Raw genomic sequence first — 23,111 nt, forward strand, 5'->3', positions numbered from 1 at the left:
ACAGAAGTCAGTGATAAAAAGAACAGTAAGAAGATACATGTGCTGAACTCTCATACACAAATTATTCAACGACACATTTTACTAATCTTGATTACTTTTAGATTTCATACTTTTACATTTTAAGTTTTTGACTGCATTATTCAAAACGCACGTGATTACAGAATCACGTGTACACTGGAACAGAACGATAAGTGTGTTTAAGACTTTCTGACATTCAGCCAGACTCAAGTTGGTTACTTTGGATTAAAAGACCGCTGATTGTAACAGTTGCCCGGTTCTTTCCCTCTGAATGGTCCAGCGGAACACATTCAAAGGCTCGCCTTTCCTAATGATGCTCACAACAGTGCGTATATTTTTCTTTCAGTTCCAAAACCGAGAATATATTGAACAAATTTGGCGCTGTATGAAAATGTTGCAGACCTCGTTGGCGCCTGCAAAAAAAAAAAAAAAAGACACTGCATTTTTTTTTTTTTTTTTTTTTTTTGCAGAGCCTCCGCACAACAGCCGGCCGACGATCGTGGTGAACCAGGGCCAGCAGACGGAGCTTCCGTGCGAGACACGCAGTCCCACCTTCAACAGCACACAGCACGCGCTACGCGTCGAGTGGTTCCACTTGGGACCACACAGACGCGCTCAGCACGGGTCGTCGTCGTCCTCATCGTCCGGAGCCATTTCCGGCACTGCCTCTAGCCAGCCCATATACACGGTCGACTTCGGGGCGCCCAAGGACTCCGCCGGGAAGCTCACTGCCGGAGCCAGGGCCAACCTTCTGCAGGTGAGTGTTATGCAAGTGTAAACGCTCAAGAGCACGCACTGCTGCAGTAATATATGTCACGTAATGCTGCCCGTAAGCCAATGAGATCATGACAAATGCGCGAAATTTGACGTGACACGTTTAGGCGCGCATCGGCGGAGCGCAAACAGTACCGTTCAGCTATTAAGGCGAAAGCCTTTAATGTCTCATACTGTCGTTAGCAAATGTGCTCGCGTTTCGGGTGCATGTCTTATATGGGCATATGCCAATCGCCATTGAATCGATACTTAATAATAGCAATCAGATGATATCGGAACATAATGTAAGGTGTTTTCAAGATAATTTCATGATACGACTAATAATAAATAGTTAAGCAGATGCGCATAGGACCTCATGCATTTAGAGGTCATCGTAAGTATCACTAGCCATCACTTCTAGTTAAGGGGTGTTTACCTAACACTAACCAGGTATTAACTAGTACTCAGAAAGTCAAGCCATGGTTAACTATCACTAACCAATAATAATGGTTAGACGTTTCGAGACGTACATAGGCGTCCTATGGGGGCGTCATCGGCCGTGACGTCATGACCGGATGTGACGTCAACCCAACCATGTCTAATAACTGGAAGTGATAATGATGTCATAGCCGGTCATGACGTCACGACTAAAGAGGACGTTACCAGGAAATTGACGCATATACGACGCTGTCCCTAAGGGCGTTCGATTCAGGCGTCCGTTCTGCGTCTTCTATTTGGCGATTCCTCGAACGCAGCACCCTGGAGCATATATATATAAATAGATGGAGTACAGCAGGCATCAGCGGCGTTTAAAATTAGTTGACAGCATAGGAAAGGCGGAGTATCCGTCACAATTATAGCTAATAACAAACAGTTTCGCAGTCAATGCCTAAGCAGCGATGCGGGGAAGGCTTCCGCCTTGAAGCACTTCAGTGGGCCAAAGGGCCCCCTGAACTTTTTGCATAGCCACGCCGGAACTCTGTACCTTTTGTGCACCGTTTTCGCAGTTTTGCTGGGCGAGTGGTAAACCAATTTGTTTTTCTATATACACGAGAGCAGGACACAAGCTGAGTGAAGAGTTATGTGATTATGTACCCGGAGCAAACGTTTTGCTGCAACGATTTTCTAACGGGCTTTTTGCAAGTGTGGTTTTTCGCGGCATTTTTTCTGGAAAGAATATATACTTTGTGAAATTCCATCGCACCGACTTCTATGTAGCGATATATGCGTAATGGAGGCCAGAAACAAAATATCCCTGACACCCGCTATGCAGAAAGTCCTTTTTCTTTATGCTCAATAAGAGGAAACTGTTCATCAACACCTGTTTAGAATTTTTACGTGCAATGGGAAACTCAATTAAAAGCGCAAAAGCAGACAGAGGTTATTTATATACCATAGTGTTTTAGGTTACTCAGAAGGAGTGCATTTTTAGGGTACGCTCTAGAGAACAATAAAGACAATATTTTTCTTTGTATCTGTGCCGCATTATAGAAGTACCCGATGATGTGGCATGAAGATCATCTTCCGCTTTACCTTATGATACGCTGATTGGCGTCCATTGTGGATGGTGGTTTAGGATGGCTGGTTCTTATTGTGATTGTGAAGCTAGACTCACGCGATTGCAGATCTGAGAGAGTATACCTCGTTATTTTGACCAGCAGAAATTGCCAGCGTGTGTGCGGCAGCGGATGTCTAAGCTTGTTTCGTTCACTGACATTAAACTTTTTGCATCCCAATTTCGGGGCCGTTAGGGTTATCGCTTTTCTTATTTTTTTTAATGCATTATTTTTTGCAACGAATATTGAGGAAGCATATTGTCACGTGGTTGCTGACAAGGTCGTCGACACCGAAAGAAGACACAGGTTTGATGGTATTGAAATTAACTCTTTATTGGGCTGACTTGCGCTCGCAAAAGAACTACGCAACTCGGCGGCGGCGATAGCAGCAAACGTGCTCGTCGATCGTCGAACAAAGAATGCCCTGTCGCACTCGTCAACGCTCAATTTAAAGGCTGCACAGAACAATCTAGATAACGTCGCAAACAGATACCAGCACGGGCTGGAACATTGTGGAAAGACACCCGAGTGGCCGAAACCTTTGAGACAGATCTCGGTGCACCTTGAGCTACAACAAAACTGATAAAGGTGTGACTCGCGACATCGAGCATTAAAAAACAAAGATTACGAAACTGATACGCGGTCCAGAATCAGAGTGATAAGCCTGTAGGCCGGCGGCTGTTAAAGAAACAACAAATACTGTTTTGAAGGTTTCGCGGCAATATTAGTAAGGGAAAGTCATGCATAGGTGGTCGAATGGTGTAAGGCCACTTAAAAAAAATGGCCTTCCTCATGTCAGCACATGTTCGCATCACGCGGAAAGCCGTACGTATGCCAAGGTCTTCATTTGCGTTCCACTCTCAGTTAGACATGCATTGGAAGCTGGGTCTTCGTTCAAATAATTGTTATAGTTATAAATCTATAATAAATCACTAACGGTTTTCTTACGCAATTATGCCTCGCCACATCTTATAAGACACAAGCGCATGCCTTTGCCTTAGACTGGAAAGACAGGCTGCAGAAGGCACGGCAGAGTAGTTAACGAGGTGAAAGCCCTTTGCCCTAAAGTCCCCCATTGAAGCAAAAAAAGCGGGAAACATTGAAGGATGCAGCTGGACTCTTTTTTTTGAAGGGTTCCTTTGGGATTCGACCAATCGCAGCCTTCCTTGTTCAAGGTGCCTACAAAATAGAGTGATGAACCAAATCACCACTGCGATACATAGAGAAATCGCCCCTGGGATCGTGTGCTAGTTCACCGCATCCTAGATGGAGCCACGTTCGAAAAAACACAGGAGTGACGACGGACGAGGAGAGAGCAAATTTCGTCACCTTGAAATACTTTGGAGATTTTACTTGATTCTGTGCACTGAGAAGGTATCGTCGTAAAAGCACGAGCATGAAAGCGGAATAAAACTTAAAACCCGATGGTGGGCTCAACATCATAATGCACGTAAAAACTTCAAAATGAAAATCTTTTGTCTGGTGAGCAAAATGTTCTTGAGGAGCAATTCGTAAATATTTAATAAAGCCGACATTTTCGTGGCAAAAACAAATCCAATGAAGCTGATCCGGCTTGCAGTAAATCGGCACTGGGTAGTTATGGCGCGTGACACTAATATTCGTTAGCAAAACATTACTCCTGTGCTGAGACAGAAAGACAGAGAAATGGCAAATGCTGAGAACGTTGAACAGTATTTGCAAGTGCAGCGTTGATGTATTGCATTAGTCTGCGAACATCGCGCAAGTGTCTATTAGAAGTTAATGCCTCCTATACGCGACGAATAAATAAACATATGGCAGTGGGCAGCATTGCTGCTGTCGCCGTTATGAGACCACGTCGCTCAAGGCCGTTCACTTTATGCCCGCTTTCTGCGACCATTACTTTGCGAACAAAGATGAAGTAGCACACTTTTCGCCTCCTGCTTGTGCAAGAGCCATTCGCTTTTCAGCGGATACCGCCCTCTTGCGTGAGAAGCACTGAATTTATAGGCTGGAAGAGAAAGCCTCCTTACGCTTTCACAACCGAGCAGACCAACCTGCGCTGGTTCTAAACTTATAGAACGCTAATTACCGCTAAGTTTCGATTGAGTGTATCAATGCTCTACCTATTCCACTGAGCGAGGTGTAAGATTACTGCAGCTAGACGATAGCATACGAACGCCAAAAGCCATGCTGATTTATGGAGCTTTTATAGGCAGTGAGCTCTCTCGCAGCAATGAACGAAAATACGACGTATCAAGAGGGGTATGAGTTTTGTAAGACTGCCTCTTTTGTAAGACGGCTCCAAAAAGCCGGTGCTTGCTGCAATGCGCAGAGTTGAAACAAACCCGTCCGTACCATACTGCTCTTATGTAAGGGCTCTACTTGAATAGCCCCCACAGAAGCGGTCTGCAGCGCCTACTAGGTACAGTCGAAATTAAAGGGAATGAACGGAAACTAACCAGCCATAGTCCATTCGATATGCTTCACAAGAGGGGATGCCTGGAGTGCAACGGACAATAGGACAAAATGAGCGAGTGTTTTATGTTCATGCCGTAGATTCTTCATGGCGGATCGTCGAGAACTTGTGCTGCTTACCATGAGAGTCTGCAGATTCTCTGGAAGGGTTCGAGTGGCGCTGACACTGTAATTGGCAAATAGACGGTAGCGATAAAAGGATGCCGACAAGAACAAGCACAGTGCATTATTGATGGCGTTTACGCACGGTGAGTTTGACGCAGCGAGCCGACGTGCTATTAACAATGCTATAAACAGCAATATTATTAATAATAATAATAGTAATAATAATAATAATAATAATAATAATAATAATAACCTTCATTTTAATGTACACAGGAGCGACCATATGGTCTTGATGCTGGAGCACAATTAAGAATGAAAGATACGCGCGCAAGATTTACGCACAAAGAAGACAAAAAAATGAAAACGTAACATATAAATGGGACTTATATGGCTCACGTAGAGAATGAAAACAAGTTCGAAGATGTCATGAAAAACAAAATACAAAAACCATGCAAAACAGGAAAAAATAAAGTTAAATACAAAACAATAATCATTGAAAGTGATAAAACGGATTATATACTACACAATGCTAAAGGGAAAATATCAATAAAAACAGATTAGGAGCAATTTTGTGAACCTAGACCAATATAAACAGAGGGATAGCACAAGTAAATACCATTGACTTGAAAGAAGGAAATAATATGTTAAGGGCCTTTCAAAATATGTCGGTACGAACTTCCAATAAGGAATAAAGCAAGTTTCTGAGGAGATCAACATGGGGACAAAGAGGTTTAAAAATCCTCTGCATTTGTGTCCACAAGGAAGTGATAATGCAAAAGCGAAGAAACTTGAAATGATCTCAGTTGCCTGATGCACGTCCGGGGAATTTGCAGAATGATGCACTCCAAGATACCAGAGCACATAAAGTGACTATGGAGGAGTTTCTACGAGAAAATGATGTCTGCCCTGAGCCGACGGCAGTTAAAAGAAGGAAGATGTGGCGAGCTACTTACTCCATGGGGAGCGAGAGCTGGAAGGTGTGACAGAAAAATGGTTTGCAATATGCGTAACAACTTTTGCTGTACACTGTCAATTTTGTTAGTTTGATTTGCAAGTGCAATTCCAAACAACAGACTCATATTCCATGAGCGGCAAGCATACGAACAAGTACAGCTTTAGGAAAGGCAGTTTAGTGCGGAACACTCGTGAAAGCTTATAGATGAATCCGAGAGGACGCATAGCTCGCAGAGCAATGCGTTTAGTATGAGAGAAGCTGTGGATACTGTTGAAAAGTACACCTTGGTCATTTTTTCATCAACCCTGGACAACATAAAATTCGCCGATTAATGATAAAGAAGGTTATGTGTTTTACGAGAAAATGAGATTACCTTAGTTCTGGAAAAACTTAGAGTAAGCCCATTCTTCGTGCACAAATTAGAAGACGAGGATATGTCCAATTGCAACGACAAGCAATCTTGAAAAGAATATATAACCTTGACTACATTTAAAGGGAGGAAAAAGAAATTCTCGATTATGGATGAAACGTCATTAATAAAAAGAGAGAAGTGAAGCGGGCATAATACCGAACCTTGGGGAACACCACTGGTTTCAGTGTAAACAAAGGAGGTCTGTACATTGATGCTGACAAAGCAGGAGCGATCAAGAAGGTAGCTGCGCAGGAGAGTTACGAATGAAACTTCGATTCCAGAAAGCACTAGCTTTTCGAGAAGTAATGAGTGAGTGACAATGTCAAAAGCTTTGCTCCAATCACAGTACACAGCGTCAACCTGACGTTTCTGAAAGACTGCAGCAGATCGAGGTATACGTCACAAACGTGACCGGGTTAGTTGGAGTGGAACGACCCGATTTGAAGCCATGCGTATTGGGCATGATAGCATGATAGAGATGAAAATTAAATTTTTTGAGCAAGCTTAATTCAAAAAGCTTAAATGTTGCTCACGGAGGAGAAATTAGACAATATTTGAAAACAAAACTTTTTTTTTGCCGCATGTGAAAACCGAGAAAACACGTGCCATTTTCCACAGCTAAGGAAAATCCGAATTCTTCAAAAAGTTATAAAAAATTGTGGCTAACACGGGTGCGAAGATACTACTAAATAATAATAACAGTTAATAATATTAACTGGTCGTAACAAGACCACTGAATCCTGCTCAAGGCGCACATATTACCCGTTACTCAAGAGCGTATACCATGCCCCAGAATGTTAACCTGTGTGGTCGTCATGTCAAAAGACATTGTTCTGACTGCTTAACTAAACTACATGCTTCAGAAAAAAAAGCAAAAAACGTCATGTCTCTCTATGCCCATTTTATGACTTTTAATATATATATTTATGGGTATAATACACGCACAGAAAGAGAATATTATACTATTTTACTTATAAAGAGACATAAGTTTATGATGTTCATGGTGATAGCTATTTGCAGCCGGTCGTCAACGCGTGCCGTGCTCCTTGGTGTGTGCAGGTGGTCCGCTGGGCGCGTCCCGAGTGGCAGGGCAGGGCCTACTTCCACATGGTGGGCTACCCGTTCTCGCTGAAGGTGACGGGACTGCGGTACGAGGACACCGGCGAGTACGTCTGTGTCGTCACTTTCCGGGACGGCACCGGCCGCAACGCCAGCGTGCGCCTACAGGTCGTCGGTAAGGACTCCTCCCTCGGTGCTCAAGGAGTACCCTCTGCTTATGGTTTTACTTTTGTTTCAGTGCTCCTACGCGGGGATATGCATGCACTTTTGGTTGATTGTGTACGTGCCTGGTATGAAAAAATAGTATATGTGAGAGATAGACGAGATAGCTTATATGAAATTCAACTTTGCACGCCGACTCCTACTTCTTAAGGAATGATAGTCTGATGTATAATTCAGTTCAGATGAGTCGTTCGGTCATGTCCGACTCTTCGTGATCCTATGGACCATATCACATCACGCTTCCCGGTCTCTCACTATCTTCCCAACATCACATAACTTCATCTGCAGCACCTAGAGAATGCCATCTAACCATCGCGTTCGCTGCCTACCGCTCCTCCGGCTACCCTCAACCTTTCCCAATATCACACCTTTCTTCAGCGACTCCTCTCTTCTCATCAGATGATTAAAGTAGCTGAGCTTTAAGTTTAGAATTTGACCCTCCAATGGGCAGCCAGGTTATATGGTCGACAATATCGACTGATTTGATCTTCTAGCCGTCCAAAGAACTTTCAAGAGTCTCCGCCAGCACCACAATTCAAACGCGTCAATTCTTCGGCGATCAGCCTTCTTCACAGTCCAACTCTCGCATCCATACATCACAACTGGAAAGACCATGGCACGAGTTGCACGGATCTTGGTTGGCAGTGTAATGTCTCTGCTCTTTACTAGGCGGTCAAGGCTAACCATTACTCTCTTTCCCAGAAGCAGGCGTCTCCTAATTTCATGGCTGCTGTCTCCTTCCGAGGTAATCTTGGAGCCCAAGAATAGAAAATCTGCCACAGCTTCCACTTCTTGTCCATTGATGCTCCAGGACTTGATAGGGCAAGACGCCATGAACTTTGTCTTTTTAATGTTCAGTTTAAGCCCAAACTTCTCACTCTCTTCTTGTACGCGCATCACAAGTCTCAAGTTCCACTTCACTTTCTGCCATTAAAGTGGTATCATCCGCATATAAAAGGTTGTTGATACGCTTCCCAGCAATCTTCACTCCAGCTGAAGACAGACCGGCCTTCCTCATGATGAACTCAGCATATAGGTTAAATAGGCAGGGCGACAGTATGCAGCCTTGTCTCACTCCTTTCTCAATCGGAAACCAATCAGTAAGACCACGCCCAGTTCTGACTGTGGCCTCTTGCCCTTCATACAATTATACTGATGAATAATTACCTTGGCGAAATTGTTCAACTGTTTACTAACGACCCAAATTTATTCACTTTATTTTGTTCACTTCTTGACGTGAGATTCCTGTCTCTCCTTTGTCCTGCCTACTAGCGAGGATATATTTGCCTGTCTGATATCTTCAAGCAGGGTCATACAAGGCTTGATGCAGCATCAGGGAAAACATTTTTATAGATTGTGGACAAAAATGACTCCTATAGAATACCAGGCAATAACATTTCGTTGTACTGTGTAAGGGGGTAATTTCTAGATGAATGGCACAAGGAGTTTATTTTTCCTAATATGTGCGCTGGACGTACGTTTTAGATTGGTCGCGCCTACTTATATGAGACCTACAAGCTTTGCTGCAGATTGTATATATTGCCACCTAGCGTTGCCAGGTGGCGCATGACTGAGTGAAGGAGGACGAAGTTAAAAAGGACGACGAAGTGTCGCTTGCGGGTTTGCGTCTGTGCTGCTCACTGCTGTTGTGTCGGAGCTAACCCCTTGCTATTCTTGATATCGTCAATCACCTCCCTATTGCAAGAACCAGTGCCACTGGGTGCCAGCGCTCCAGCGTCATACCTGATTATGGTCCCAGTATGACGCTGGAAACTGGGCGCACTGGGACGCGGCATACTGGGACGCTCCGCACTGGCGGCACTGTTCGCCCGGAGAAAAAAAGGCGTGGGATAAAAATTAAAAAGTAAAAAGTAACGAAACAAGTAAGGTACATAAAAAAAAAAACCTAAAAAAAAAGTAAAAACAAAAATAGTGCACCAAGCGCGCATCGAACTACGTTCCTAGGTAAATATCAATCACTAGTTCAGCACGCTAACCACTCGACCGCCACGAGAACTGGATGCTTTTGAAATATTTCTGCATTTTATGTCATGACTCGCATTTATAAGGTTGGGACTTCATGTTCCGCAGTCTACAGGACATTGCTACCGCTCTAACAATTGCAACTTCTTGATCATTTTAGCTTGCTGTCTGCTCTCACGACTTGCAACTAATGTTCTGGGTGCCTATGCGCGCTATTTTGTGCACTGGAATCATTTTAACATGTGGAGTTTGACATCGTTGGCAAATTTACCAACACCGGCTCTTGGGTGGTGCTCTGCTACCGTGGGCGTAATTTTCGCTGAACACGGAGCTTTAGTAGAAGCCTTCAAGGAAAAGCGTGCGACCGAGCTTCAATACCGGCAAGCGCCGCAGCGATGACCCTAATTGCGTGTAACTAAACCTTATTTGTATGTAAACATTGCGGGAAGCGTTGCGATGACCGAGGGCTCGGCTGCTTGATACGCAGAGTAAGAAGGAGCGCAAAAGCTTGAGAAACACGCCAAATATTATGTATTACAAGCGCTGTATGTTGTTGCTTTTCTCTCATGGGCCCATCGCTCGGTAAACTACTCTATTCCTGGTTTTAGTTTTTCTTTCTGCTTTTTATACTGGGACGTGGTGCAGGCTACGCTCGCCTGCGATTGAGCCCGCATAGAACGTTTTAGCAGTGATCATAGTGTTAGAGTGCCCTTAAGATCAGCTGAGAAGCTGGATATGCATGGTGGCCCGCATTATTCAATTCCAGCTTTAGTTGTGCGTTAATCGCCAGTGTGTCATGAGATCGAGGCGCGGCGGTCGTTGTCTCTCTCGAAACGCTCGAAACGACCTATGGAAACATGGAAACTCTAAAAAAAAAATACTTCCTTCGTTTTCTTGCAAATGCGCAACAACTTCGCAGCAAAAAGCGCTTGCTTGAACCATATTTTTCATATGCCACCCGATGTTCGATCGAAAGTACGCTGTTGCCCTGTTGGCCCCTGAGGGATGCTACTCCGGCTGACGCCGCAGGCCGCACCGGCTATACTGGGGCACTGGGACCAGTGCGGCCCCAGCGCACATACAGCGCTTCTCCCAGTGCATCGCGGATGCCAGCGACACACCCAGCGTCAAAAGGCTAATCCCAGCGTTTTTCTTCCATCGCACCAGTGCAGCCAGTGTCTTCCCGTTTCTGTTCCAGTGAATATCGCAGAACTCAAGCGTGCCCAGCAGATCCAGTGCAAAACCAGCGCGAAAATCTTACTGGTTTCGCACTGGAGACGCTGGTTTTTGCAATAGGGCTTGTACGTGACATTCTGGTGGAGGTGCTGGGTAAGATCACCTATGCAAGAGTCTCCATCTGAAAGACGTCGCGCCAGCCCTGTGCCATTGGACATACCCGTGCATCGCTCCAGTCGACAGCTCCAGGAACTGTCTCCGGAGTTTCAGCCATTACCCGCCGACATGACATCCAGTGCTTCTACTCAGCAGGTAACGGGCGTCGCACCGGCCTGTATACTAAACCTTGCAGGCCCCTCGGGTACCGAAGTCTTTCCATGGGGACCTCTTTGAGGATGTGGAGGACTGGTCCCTTCAGTTTGAACTTGTCGCTGCTTTTAACCAGTGGGACGATACTGCCAAACTAAGGAACGTCTACTTCAGCCTTGCGGATGGCGCCCGGATCTGGTTCGAGAACCGAGAGCAAGTGTTAACATCGTGGCGGGAATTCTGTCGTCAACTGCTCGAGGCCTACACTAGCGCGGATCGTCGCGAACATGCAGAACGTGCCATTCACTCTCGCATCCAGATGCCGAATGAGAGTGTCCGAGCGTACGTCGAGGACATGACGCGCCTCTTCAGGCGAGCCGATCACGCCATGTCCGAGGACAAGAAGGTCAGGCACTTGATGCAGGGTTTGAAAGAGCAACTGTTCGCAGGCTTTGTGCGCAACCCACCGTCGACTGTAAACGGATTCCTTTCGGAGGCCGCCAACATGGAAAGGGTGCTACAACAACGTGCCGCGGCTTATAACCGACCTCTCCATACTGGCACAATCGCGGAGTCATTTGCATCTTCCGAGCGTCGTATTGATGCTTTGCGTGAACTAATTCGCAGTGTCGTGCGCGAAGAACTAAGCAAGTTCTGGAACCCCCTGCAGCAATCGCCAGCTTCCGTTTCTTCTATAGTGCAGGAGGAGGTGCGACAAGTGCTCAAGAGCCCTCTTTCGCCTGTAGTTACAAGCCCGCCATTGCTGTCGGGGACCGAAAACCGTCCCACATATGCGGAAGTTCTGCAGAGTCGGGCTCCTCCTTCACCGCCGCCCATTCTCGCGCCGCCTACAGTTCCGTTGCCCTCGATGCAACCAGTGCAGTACTTCGACGAACGTCCCCTGCAGTCGTGTACGGGCCGCTCTTTCTCTTTAGTCGAGGAGTCAGTGCTGTGCGGTTCTACACAAAAGCGACTCATTTCTTCATAGAACAGTGGAACTTGATTCATCAGTGCCCAATTCAAGCTACGACGTGTGCGTTAAATGTTAAATCAAGCCTCCGTTGCATTTTGGTTTTTGATAAAATAAAACGCCGGAAATTTTTATTGTTAAGACGAACGCAAATAACCGCGCGCTAATATGCATGCTAGTAGCGAGCCTTATCCACACACATACAGCTGTCATAAATTACTCACTAGTAGAATAATGACTAGACCTTGTGCGCACGCCTCCTGTTATTTATCTGCTAGGCCACCTAAGCTTGCCTGAGTAGTAGCACGCCGTCTTTGGCTCTGCTGCAGCATGAATGTTGCCGGGATTCTAAGTCGACTTGCACTGGTGTTTCCCTCTGGGCGTGCAGAAATAGTAGACATATATTCCGCACTTCTCGGTAAGCCGACCTCTCTCTAAAATACAAATTACTGCGCTTGCTTTCAGGCAACATGCTTAAAGCATGAGACGTGAAATATTGCCACGCTCTCCTCCCCTTTGAAAGTTTGGCACTGTCACTATTGCAGTTTTTGTCAAATGCTACCAAACACATAGTTCATAACCATCATCATTAGCTTTAAATTTTACTGCATGTCAAAGGCCTGCCCTATATTGCTCATATTAACTTTTTTCTGTGCCAGCTGTATCGAAAACTCCTCATCTCATTCTTCTGCTAAATTTTCCGTCACTTCTGTTGCGCTTCCCTCCCCTGAGAATCCAATCATTAACGCTTAGTAACCATAGCTTTCCACCCTTCGCGTTACACGATCTTCAAATGGCAATTTCTTATTGATTTCGGCTATAATGTCAATATCTCGCCGTTGCTTCCTTGACGCACTCTTGAGATGTGATTTGAACATAGCCTTCTTCATGAAGTTCTACCTGAAGTAGAGAAAAAAACACCGACGAGGAAAAGAAATAGTACCACTTTAACGAACGTCACTTAGACGAAGCATTCAGTTGTACGAACTTTATTAAATCTCCCAACCGAAGCTCCGTTGAACACTATGTAAACGCCCTACATTTTAACGAACTTCAGTTATTGCTCATTTCAGTTCTACGAACATTTTCCGAGGAACCATCCTGTGTCTTGAACTTCATACTGAGCACTTAAAAAAGCACGACCCGCATTCTTTGTTCCATATTTTTATGTTGAGAACCACTCTTCATTATCGCGTGAAAAAAAGTCCGTTGTTTAGGTTTATAATTAACTTGCTGTCTAAACTTGCTTGTAACCTGCCGAATTCATACCTGTCTTTGCACGCCTAATTAGCTGTACATTCGTAGAGCCAGATCTTCAGCCCTACTAAGCCTTTTGGCTTCAAGAATTGCGAACGTTTGCATTTTGGTTAACCTAGATCTGCTTGGAGAAAATGAAAGCCTTTTCTCCTCAGCAGGCCGTTGTGATGGGTAAGGTTCTCGGGAGCTTGCACACAGTGACTGCATTCAAGACCACTGTAGTCATTTAAAAGGTCTGCCTGCAAAAGGTTATGCATTCTTTACTTGCAAATGAGCGCAGTGACAAATAAATGGCCTGAGATAAGATTTGAACGACCTACGTTTCTTGGAGCTAATGGAAACAATCTTCCACACATTTATTTCACTTCAATAAACTTTTATTTTAACAAACTTTTTCCTAAGGTCGCTTGAACTTCGTTCAAGTGACGCTTCACTGTACTTAAAACAATATAAAGGAAGCATATTCCTTTTCTTCGTCATTGTTCTTGCCTCTCGTTCATGTAAATCCGCGACCAGACGGGATTCCGTCAAATTCTCGGCTTCGTGAAGTTCCCTCTGTGCAGCTCCTGCCTTTAACCCACGTAAATACGCCATACGGAAAGGCCATGTCGCTAAAGACAGAGGCCCCACTCGAGCCAAACAGGCTGCCGAGAACATCAAACAGCGAGACGCCAGACCAGCCTGTTGCCGAGGAGCTTAGCAAGCGCGGAAGTGAGCCAAGAACGAAGCTTAGCAGCGACTGCGGCTGTGGCCGATGGCTAACGCTTGTAAAACTTGGTTCAATAATAGCTGAATCCCTATAATATTCTTTCCGATTTTATTATTTTACTGTGAAAGCAATACTATGACAGACAAAGCGAGACCACGAGTGGCCGTCGGTAAGCCGCTAAGAGGCGCAGATAGATAGACAGATAGGGATGAGGATGGTAGGCAGGGATGTTAACCAGAAAGTCCTCCGGTTGGGTATCTTACACTGAGGAAAAGGGATAAGGGGAATAAAAGGGGCTAGAGAAAGGGGACGTAGAGCACTCAGAGTTGGTCCCACATGCCGGTGGTTGTTAGAAAACTAAACAGGGTCCTTTACGCCTTAAAAGCGGTCGACTGCCGTGGCCACGGAACAAGAATCTTATGCGCCATTAAAGGACGAGGATCGAGGTGGTCCAGCGCTCAACGCAGCTTATACCTTTCACTCACAAATTCAAGGCATGATGCTCAATTGTCTCTTCACAGCTACAATTTTCACATGCAGGGCTGTCGGCCATTCTAATCCTGAAAGCATATTTGTTGGGGAACGCAATATCGAGCCATAAACGGCACAGCAACGTTGCTTCTCGACGAGCAATCTAATGGGGAAGGTGAAAATCGAAGGAATATAGGTGCGATGGGCTTTTATATCTTTGGCGAATGCAGCGCTTGTCCTAATTATTGGAATGGTTGCTAGATGATCACTAGGGACCCTCTTTAGGTGCCGAATATTGGTGGTAACAGGATGATTCCGGGTTACAAGAACAGTTGCTGGTTTTGAGACACATTTGGGAAGTTGAAGGTGTATACAAAGAGCTTGAGCTTGCAGAGCTTGGAGGTTCCTGAGGTTTGTTTCTCTAATGTTAATAAATATGGAGAAGATGTATCGTATGTAGTTCAGAAAGAGTGACCGGTACAGTTGGAGTACCGAGTGCACTTATGTGCCCCATGTCTTTCCCCCGAGGAAGGAGAGATTTTGAACAATCGCTACAAATTTGCTTCTCGTTTCTTGGAGATAAGACCTCCACGAAAGATTTCTGTCAATGACAACTTTAAGAAACCGGTGACTTCTCTCGTAGGAAATAGATTTGCCATTGATGCATATATGGGGTAACGTGACATTCTTTTGCGAGTGAATGCCCCAAGGGGACACTTCTCCGTCTAAACATCTAGGCCTTGCAGACGAATGTATGACGTCAATATCGTTGAAGCCTTTCGCAGCCTCGTACGTACTTGGGGCTGAGTCACACTGGATGGCCAAATACATATAACATCTGCACAGATGGAGATTTAAGCAGATTGTGATAATAAGTCTGCGAGGCCTACGAGAGTAAGGTTGAATAGCGTTGTGCTGAGCACTCCACTCTGTGGAACTCGGCGCGAAATTCGAAATAGAGACGTTGGTCCACCTTCAGTCTGAAGGTAAAGGGACTCCTCTGGCAGGTATAGCTGCGTATCCAACTGAACTTGCTGTCTCCGATATCATCAGATAACAGGGCGTCCAAAATGAGCTGATGTCTTACGTTGCCGTATGCGCCCTTAATGTCCAAGAACAATGCTACTTTCCATCTTTTCAACGCTTTTTGGAGCTGCACAGACTTTACGAGGTCAACCAGACGGTCGACAGAGGAGCGCCCACGGCGAAACCCGGACATAAAATCTGGATAAATTTGGTATCGCTTCAGGTACCATTCGACACGTGTTAGTAACATTCTTTCCATGACTTTGCTTACGCAGCTAGACAGTGCAATTGAATGGTAGCACGCAAGGTCGAGTAGTGACTTTCCCGGTTTCAGAAGTGAAACCAGACAACTGGTCTTTGATTCCTTAGGAGCTGTGCCATCGCACCATCACATATCGTTCAAAAAATACCGTCGAGCCTCCTGGCCAAGGTTAGATAGTGCGGAGTATGTAACACCATCGGGCCCTGGCGATGATGACTTTCTACTACATGCCAGCGCAGTATCAAGTTACTCTATGAAGAAGAGAAGATCCATATATAAATCCCGCGAAGGGGGAACGTCGCAGCAATGCAGTGTTGCGAATAGGTTCTGTGTGACTGTTATTCTTGCGCAGAAATCTTCGGCTACTTCTACATCACTACGTCTTTGATCTAGCAACAGAGATTTGAACGGGAGACGCTGTTGAGGGGACGTGCGAAGACCACGAATGACACTCCAAACGCATAACAAAGGCTTGTGTGGATCTAGCTTTTCACAAAAAGACCTTCAGTGTCGCGTCTGCGGGGATTGAATCCTGCGCTGAACCTTCTTATGCGTGAGCCTTGCTGCTCTGAGTTCTAGGTGCGACTTTGTGCGTCCGTTTCTACGCTCTGCTCTCCGCCGAAGTGATCGCAGTCGTTGTAACTAAATGTCGAGATCGGTGCAGTTTTCACTAGGTTCAATAAATATGTTGCGTTTTCCATGGCCTGCTTAATTTTTTCTTCAAAACCTGTGGAGAATCCTTCTGCGCAGGCATCCTCTATTCGTGCTTTAAAAACTGTCCAATCAATGCGCTGCATACTTTGAGCTAAGGGGGATGTGGCATGGCTGGCGATAATCGGATAAGTTGGAATATGGTCGCTGCCCTAAGTTGCTCCACCTGAAAACCACTGGATGCTGCTGATAAGGCATTACGAAACGAATGTCAAGTCCAAGCAGCTGTCATAAGTCATTCCGCGAATGTACGTTGCAGTTCCGTCGTTAAGCCACTGAATACCATGGTCAGAGGCGAATGACACAAGCTTCCTTCCCGTTAGATTCATCGTAACTCTTCCCCACATGGTGTGGTGAGCATTGAAATGATCAAAGCTCTCAAGTTTTCGGCCTCAAAGCGTCTTGAGGGTGCCAAGTACACAGCCACAAGCGTAATTGTGAAGGCCCGGCTCTTCACAGTCAAGCAAACATACTGATTCTTGTTGTTAGGGGGAACCGAATGAAGCGCGTATGTAAGTTCACGCCGAATTTAAATGATGACCTTGCTAATTATCTTGTGTGTTGGAGATACAAATGCCTCATAACGGGATATTCGCAAACTTTTTGTTAGATTCGGTTCATAGATAACCAAAATTGGGAAGTGATATTTCTAAACATACTGCCGAATATCTGAAATTCCGGACTGGAGTCCACGGGCATTCCACTGAAAAATAAAAGTTTTCTTGACAGTCTTTTGAATATTTATATTCGATGTAGCCATGGTGCCTTCTATGTAAAGCTGCAAGAACCGGATGCAGTACGTCCAGCACTTTTGTGCTGCTGACGTGCGCAGGTCGGAAAGAAGAGCACGCATAACATTCATCGGTGACGTGAGCATTGCGATTACTTGCAGGTCTTGGTCACGGTCCGGGGCATGCGCTTAGGCTGGATCAGTCCTAAGCGTTAAGCGCTTGGAGTGAAGAAATGTTCCAGGCCCGGTAGTTGTAGAAAACTTTGGTAGTGATCGTCAAGTTTTTTCTAGTGCAGCAGGTCCCTTGCCATCACTTTGGGTTCCCTTGGTTTATTATGACTGTTGATGGAGTCGAAACGGTTGCAGTGACACTTGGGAGTTTGACTTCAAAGGTTATTCATTTCTGCAGCAACCTTCGGCGGCGTAAACGACGTCGCCATACCATAGCAGCGACATCTTTGCGTGTACAAATGGTCCCGCACCATTTGGTTCAGTACCGCCCGCTCAGTCTTCAGACGGGGACAATCTCTAGATGAAGAATCGTAAGGGTCACGGGAGTGAGGGCAGATTCACCGATGTGTCACTCGGACAGTCTCAGGCACACGATGAAGTTGTTACACGTACAGCACTCACGTGGCCGATCCTCATGGACTTTCTGCACTGTAAAGGCTTTGGCTCGAGAGGTCGAACTCGGTGTCGAAAGCGCCCAACCTTCACGTACGATGGTATGCAGTAACCCGTGAAAGTCAGCTTGATGCATGTAAAGCTTCCTGGCGTTGTACTCGGGTTATCGACATGCCATTGGTCACCGGCTTGATTAGCATAAGCAAATAGGCGCCACAGATGGCAATGTCAACATTAAAATTACGCTAGCCTGAGTTCCGCTCTCTTGAAGAGTGAAAGGGCGTACGTTAATATTGCTGAGTGATGCCGGACAAACTCTCTAGTGCATTTCGCTCCTTGACATTAATGGCAATGACATTCTTATAGCGGTTTATCCTCACGTCTTTGATCCCTCTATGACATTTGAAGTCACGTTAGCGCTATGCCAGGGACAAGAGCTGCCAACTCTCGAATACATAAGCAGAACTGGACTTCATTCCTTTTTTTAACTTTCTATCTCCTGCATCCCATTCCCCCTTTCTCACCTTATGCCTTGTGGCAAACTCTTCGAAAAAAAAAAAAAAAAACTCGGGTCGCTCTTTTCATATGAGAGGGTGATATCAGAATCAGCCTGCCAGAACCGTTTGCATATTCGTTACCCCTACGACACGCAGGCACGTCCATACGGCTTGTCTGAAGCATGAATTTAAATGTGGGCTGGTAGCTTAAGCTCTCACGTCATACCTTTAAAGAATTAAATGTCCCCAACAATGTAGCACCTTACACTGATAGGGCGTGATAGGGCAATAATGCAGCCGGCAAAAGAAGCTTCCGCCGTTGCTTTCGCAATTCAACTAGGGTTAACCAGAGCTAAAGCAAAACTAGATTTTTTTTTGAACTAAAGATAGCTTCACAGCAAACGCTCCAAGGATTACACTCCACTGAGTACCATGGGAGTTGCTTACAAATCTTGGTCTCACTGGCAAGCTTGGTCTTCGCGACTTGTGCTTTGTTTATCTTGTGTAGTCGGAGGTAGTTGCATCTTAAACAAAAGTTTGAGAGCCCTGATCCAAGTTCGAACCGTGCCGCACAACATGGGGGCGCCACCTGAAGTTATACTTCTAGTGTCGAGACCTGCACTGTACGCTGGATTCCTCCCCTCTAAGAGCGCATCGTCACGTGGCGCCCCCACGCAGTGTGGCACACTTCGGAACTTGGACAGGGCCAGGGCTCTTCTAACTGTGCTCACGATAGTACGTGGTGTCGCTATTTTTTTTTACTATTTGCATTGAGGTTTTCACCGACAATGTTCATTCATTTATTTTACACAGACCAATGTTATTTGGCAGCAAAGCTTAGAAAGCAAACCACACCCAACTGCTGTGGATTCCGCGAAACGTAAAAACAATTGAGCCGACATTATTGATCATGGAAGAATCGGATAGCAAAGTCCGTCAAAGGAAAGACGCACTTAAGCTTTAGTTAAGGAACTGGGTTTGAGGCGTGCGTTAGAGAACAAATGTTATTTTTTTCGTCTCAAAATTAAAGCGCTCGCCGAAACTCGCCGCATCACATAATTCAAAGCCTTTTCAGCGCTGCAACCCTTTCTATCTTTGCTCTTTCCCCCAACGTCGTTCTAGTTTTCTTCGCAAAAAAAAAAGAAGATAAATATTTAAAAATGTGTTATACGGTATCGCTTCTTGGCAGCAAGATTTGCTTCTATCTCTACAGACGCAACTAGGGTTTAAATCAAATTTCTAAGCGCCTTTCGTTCGCCGATTTCTCAGCGTCTTCCAATTCTAGCCTTCTCCCATCCTTCTCTTCTCTGCACCACTTGCACCTCTGCTCACCACTTCAAATCCACTCTTCCCCTTGCTGCGCCCGAACCGCGGCCCGAGGAGCACCCGTGAGACGTGAGAGTTCGTTTCAACTCGGGCGTGGAAGACGAATGGGTCACTTTGAGGCGGCAGCGAAGGCAGCGAGAAACGTTCACTCGGGCATCTAGAGCGGCGCGAGCATTGCGCCCGCCCGAGAATGAGCGAGAGAGCGAAATAGAGAGAAAGAGAAGGAAGAAAAAAAAAAGAAAGATCTCGCTCAGCATTGCAGGCATTGTATAGCGTATAGAAACACGACACACTCCCGGAAAACCCTACTTCCCTCACATACTGTTCTCAAACAGGTCTCGTCCAAAACTAGCAGATATATATATAGACCTATGAACTTTCATGTACTTCGCATTTTTTGAAGTATTTGGCTGCGAAGCCTTTCCTTCGTTTCTCTTATTTTCCTTCTCCTTAGCTTTACTTTCTCTCTTTCCTTTCCCCCTCTCTAGTCTCGTGTCGAGGATTGAAGATGGCCAGTTTTCTCGACGCTGGCACGAGAGCATTCATCAAGCCATCCGAGTTTAAATTGAGTCCGCCCCGCTCCTTGGTTCCTGGCATGCAAAGACCGAAAGTACACCGTTCATGCATACAAGCCCGTGCCCATGGCGAACTATAGCTTGTCGTGCCAGTATGATCTCATTCTTTCAAGCTCGAGTCGATAACAAGCGAGGCATAGATCAACCTGTAATCAACGTGCTTCGTGGAGGACCTTAAACTGAATGAGCGGCTGGGCCGTGACCCTCCGTTCGCCACCCGGTACGTCGCTTTGGCGGCGCTGAGGACCTCTCATCTAGGTTCTTTTTTTTTTTAAGCGCCATATATTCTTCAGCGCTATACGCTTCACCACTCGCTACCCATTCTCACGACGAAGCGAGTTTTAACTCCTGTGGGCGTTCCGCGAATGTGTTTAAGATCGCGCGCACAGTGTTTACGCCAGAAATCGATACCGAATTATGTTGTTGTTACTGCCGCTTTTAGTGGCGGCACAAGGCGGTGTTTGCAATAAAAAAATGAAAACGACCTGATTATCTTGCCTCAAACTAGCACAGCGCACACATGGCGATAAGAGAAAAGTGTCTGGTCTTTTGCTAACCTACAACTATATACCAGACCTTCCGTGTTATTTATTTAAGGAAATGAAGACCTTTCGGGCTCATTTCCAAATAAATGACGTAATAATACATCCCCTCAATATTTTTTTACGCCTTAGTTACCAGAAAGGCAATAACTCAAGTTAAGGTACGAAGTGGCATTTTTTTCAGAATTCTTCTATTTTCCTAAAAAATTAGGCATTAATATTCGGCTTACAAAATGATACTAGACTTAGTGCCCTATGAATTCTAAGGCAAAGAACAACTTCTTAGAAGAGTTTTGTTAGACGTTTAGATGCTAAAGGGGTACGGGGACAAAATTATAAGTGACGTGCAATCACTGTTTTAAGACTACAGCGCGATATAGGCAACCTGCAGTGGCCAGGCGGCGCTAGTGGAGTGCAGCGTGCAGCGCCGCCAACGGCGGCGCCGATTAATCTGAGGCGGCCAGCGCGGTCGGGTTGCGTTCGCGTTGTACGGCGGGAAGCATCTCATCTCTCATTTTCTGCGGTTTTAAGGCAATCGAATGTCTTCAGAGTTACTTCCGAAAGCCAATACTGACGAAAGGACACCGCCTGTTCGAGAATGGTCATGTTTAGAACGTGAACAGTGTCGACGTCACCGCGAAGTGCGCGCCACTCACGACGGAACACCCGCGCGCACAATTTGAATTTCATTGTCTCAGGGCATCTGTCGGATATGTGATGATGAATTAGGAAATCATTAAATGAATGAAAAATATTTTAAACGCAGCTTTTCATTTACCTATAGCGTTCACACGCCATACCCGAACATTGAAAGTGCAGAGAGAACCTGAGAAGAGATCAATCGCCGTTACTTCTTTTTTTGTTCTTGCTGTTTGATTACAGCAGCATAATAATTTCCTCGTGGTTTCGCTTTACAGTTTAATACCATGACGAACACTTGTCTTAGTGGTGCACGTTTCGACAGTGCTGCGGAGGTTACAGGAGGCATGGCGCGGTAACCGCTAACTGGTAACCGCGCGGTAACAAGATATAAAAGAAAGATTAACCAAAATTGAAGAAGAATACCAATCCCTTACGATAATTAAAGCAGATGTAGGTAGTGTTGAGACGCTCAGAGAGGCAAACGTTTGTCAGGTTGAACTTTTAACTGCCCGAGCAAACGACGCCGAAGATAGGGCGCGGAGAAACAACCAGTGTAATACGGGGTGGACGATAAGTGCGACGAAAGTTGGTCGAGGTCTGAGGAAAAGGTAATCGCCTGCACTAAAGAACATTTGAAACTTTCTATTAAAGCGAGGGACACTGAGCGTGCCCGTAGGCTTGGGCGCTTTACCCAGAGCAATTCTAGTTAAGGGTGCCCATTTTAAGGACAAACAAACGCTACTTGCAACTAGCAGATAAAAAAAGCATCCTAATATTAATGTAGCCCAAGACCTTTCTCCAGCCCCCCACTTAGCCCGGAAAAACGATCGAATTACAAAAGAAACAAAGCTTTCGCAGTACTCTTCGCCACAACAGACTGGAAACAGGAAAGGACGTTTACAATCCGGTCAGCAAACAAGTTGTTCTTCATTCACCATAGCAATTGGCGCTTGCCAACCATGACAACCAAATGAAATCCATCTCCTTCCTTTCCACTAACATAAGGAGCGTGCTGCCGAAACGTGATATCCTTGCTAACCTTATTGATTCATCAGATTCTAATGTCATAGCACTAACTGAGATATGGCTGCATTCATCTATAGATGATTCAGAAAATTTTCCCTCCCACCCTAACTTCCAAGTTTTTCCTGCCGACCGCGGCAGCAGACGCGGCGGCGGTGCTCTTATCGCTACTCATCCGGATTTGAATTGCCATCGAATAACCATTCATAATTCTTTAGAAATTGTGTTCGTTTGCTGCTGAGCGACACACCCCTATATCATCGTAGGCGCATGCTATAGCCCACCTGATCACGACAGCTCGTTCGGGTCCCAATTCCATGACGCACTTCACTCTGTACGATCCTTGTATCCGCATTCCCCAATCATTATATTCGGCGATTTTAACTTCCCTGGTATTACTTGGCCTGACATCACCCTCACCATTTCGAAGGATAATACTGAAAGCGACTTTATTAACACATGCCTAACATTTTCGCTATCCCAGATCGTTGACTCAGCAACTAGGCATTCCCGTCATTCAGCTAACATCCTGGATCTCGTACTTACAACTCATTTTGATAGAATTCCTCCTCACTCATACCTAGACGAAGTTAGCGATCATAAAGTAATCCATGAAATATTCCTAACCAAACTTAACCGGGCAGCCAAAACCAACAAGAAACTCACATTATACGACAAAGTTAACTATCAAGACTTCAATGAAGAACTAACAAGGTTTTGGGAATTTGTATCTGTTTATTT

The 23,111-nt window shown here is 45.4% G+C and overlaps 1 protein-coding gene across 1 annotated transcript in view; it reads left to right on the top strand.

The window, feature by feature from the left end:
• Positions 1–7,348: 7,348 nt before the first annotated feature.
• Positions 7,349–23,111, top strand: part of LOC146200076 (nephrin-like) — a 91,502-nt gene continuing 75,739 nt past the window's right edge. Inside the window, exon 1 of the mRNA XM_084595339.1 lies at positions 7,349–7,490. Coding sequence (XP_084451465.1) covers positions 7,364–7,490 — 127 coding nt within the window. The 5' untranslated portion in view covers positions 7,349–7,363. The remainder of the gene's footprint in view (positions 7,491–23,111) is intronic.

The sequence above is a fragment of the Amblyomma maculatum genome, chromosome 2 (assembly GCF_055883805.1).
Source record: "Amblyomma maculatum isolate TAMU_Amacu chromosome 2, ASM5588380v1, whole genome shotgun sequence".
NCBI classification, from domain to species: Eukaryota; Metazoa; Arthropoda; class Arachnida; order Ixodida; family Ixodidae; genus Amblyomma; species Amblyomma maculatum.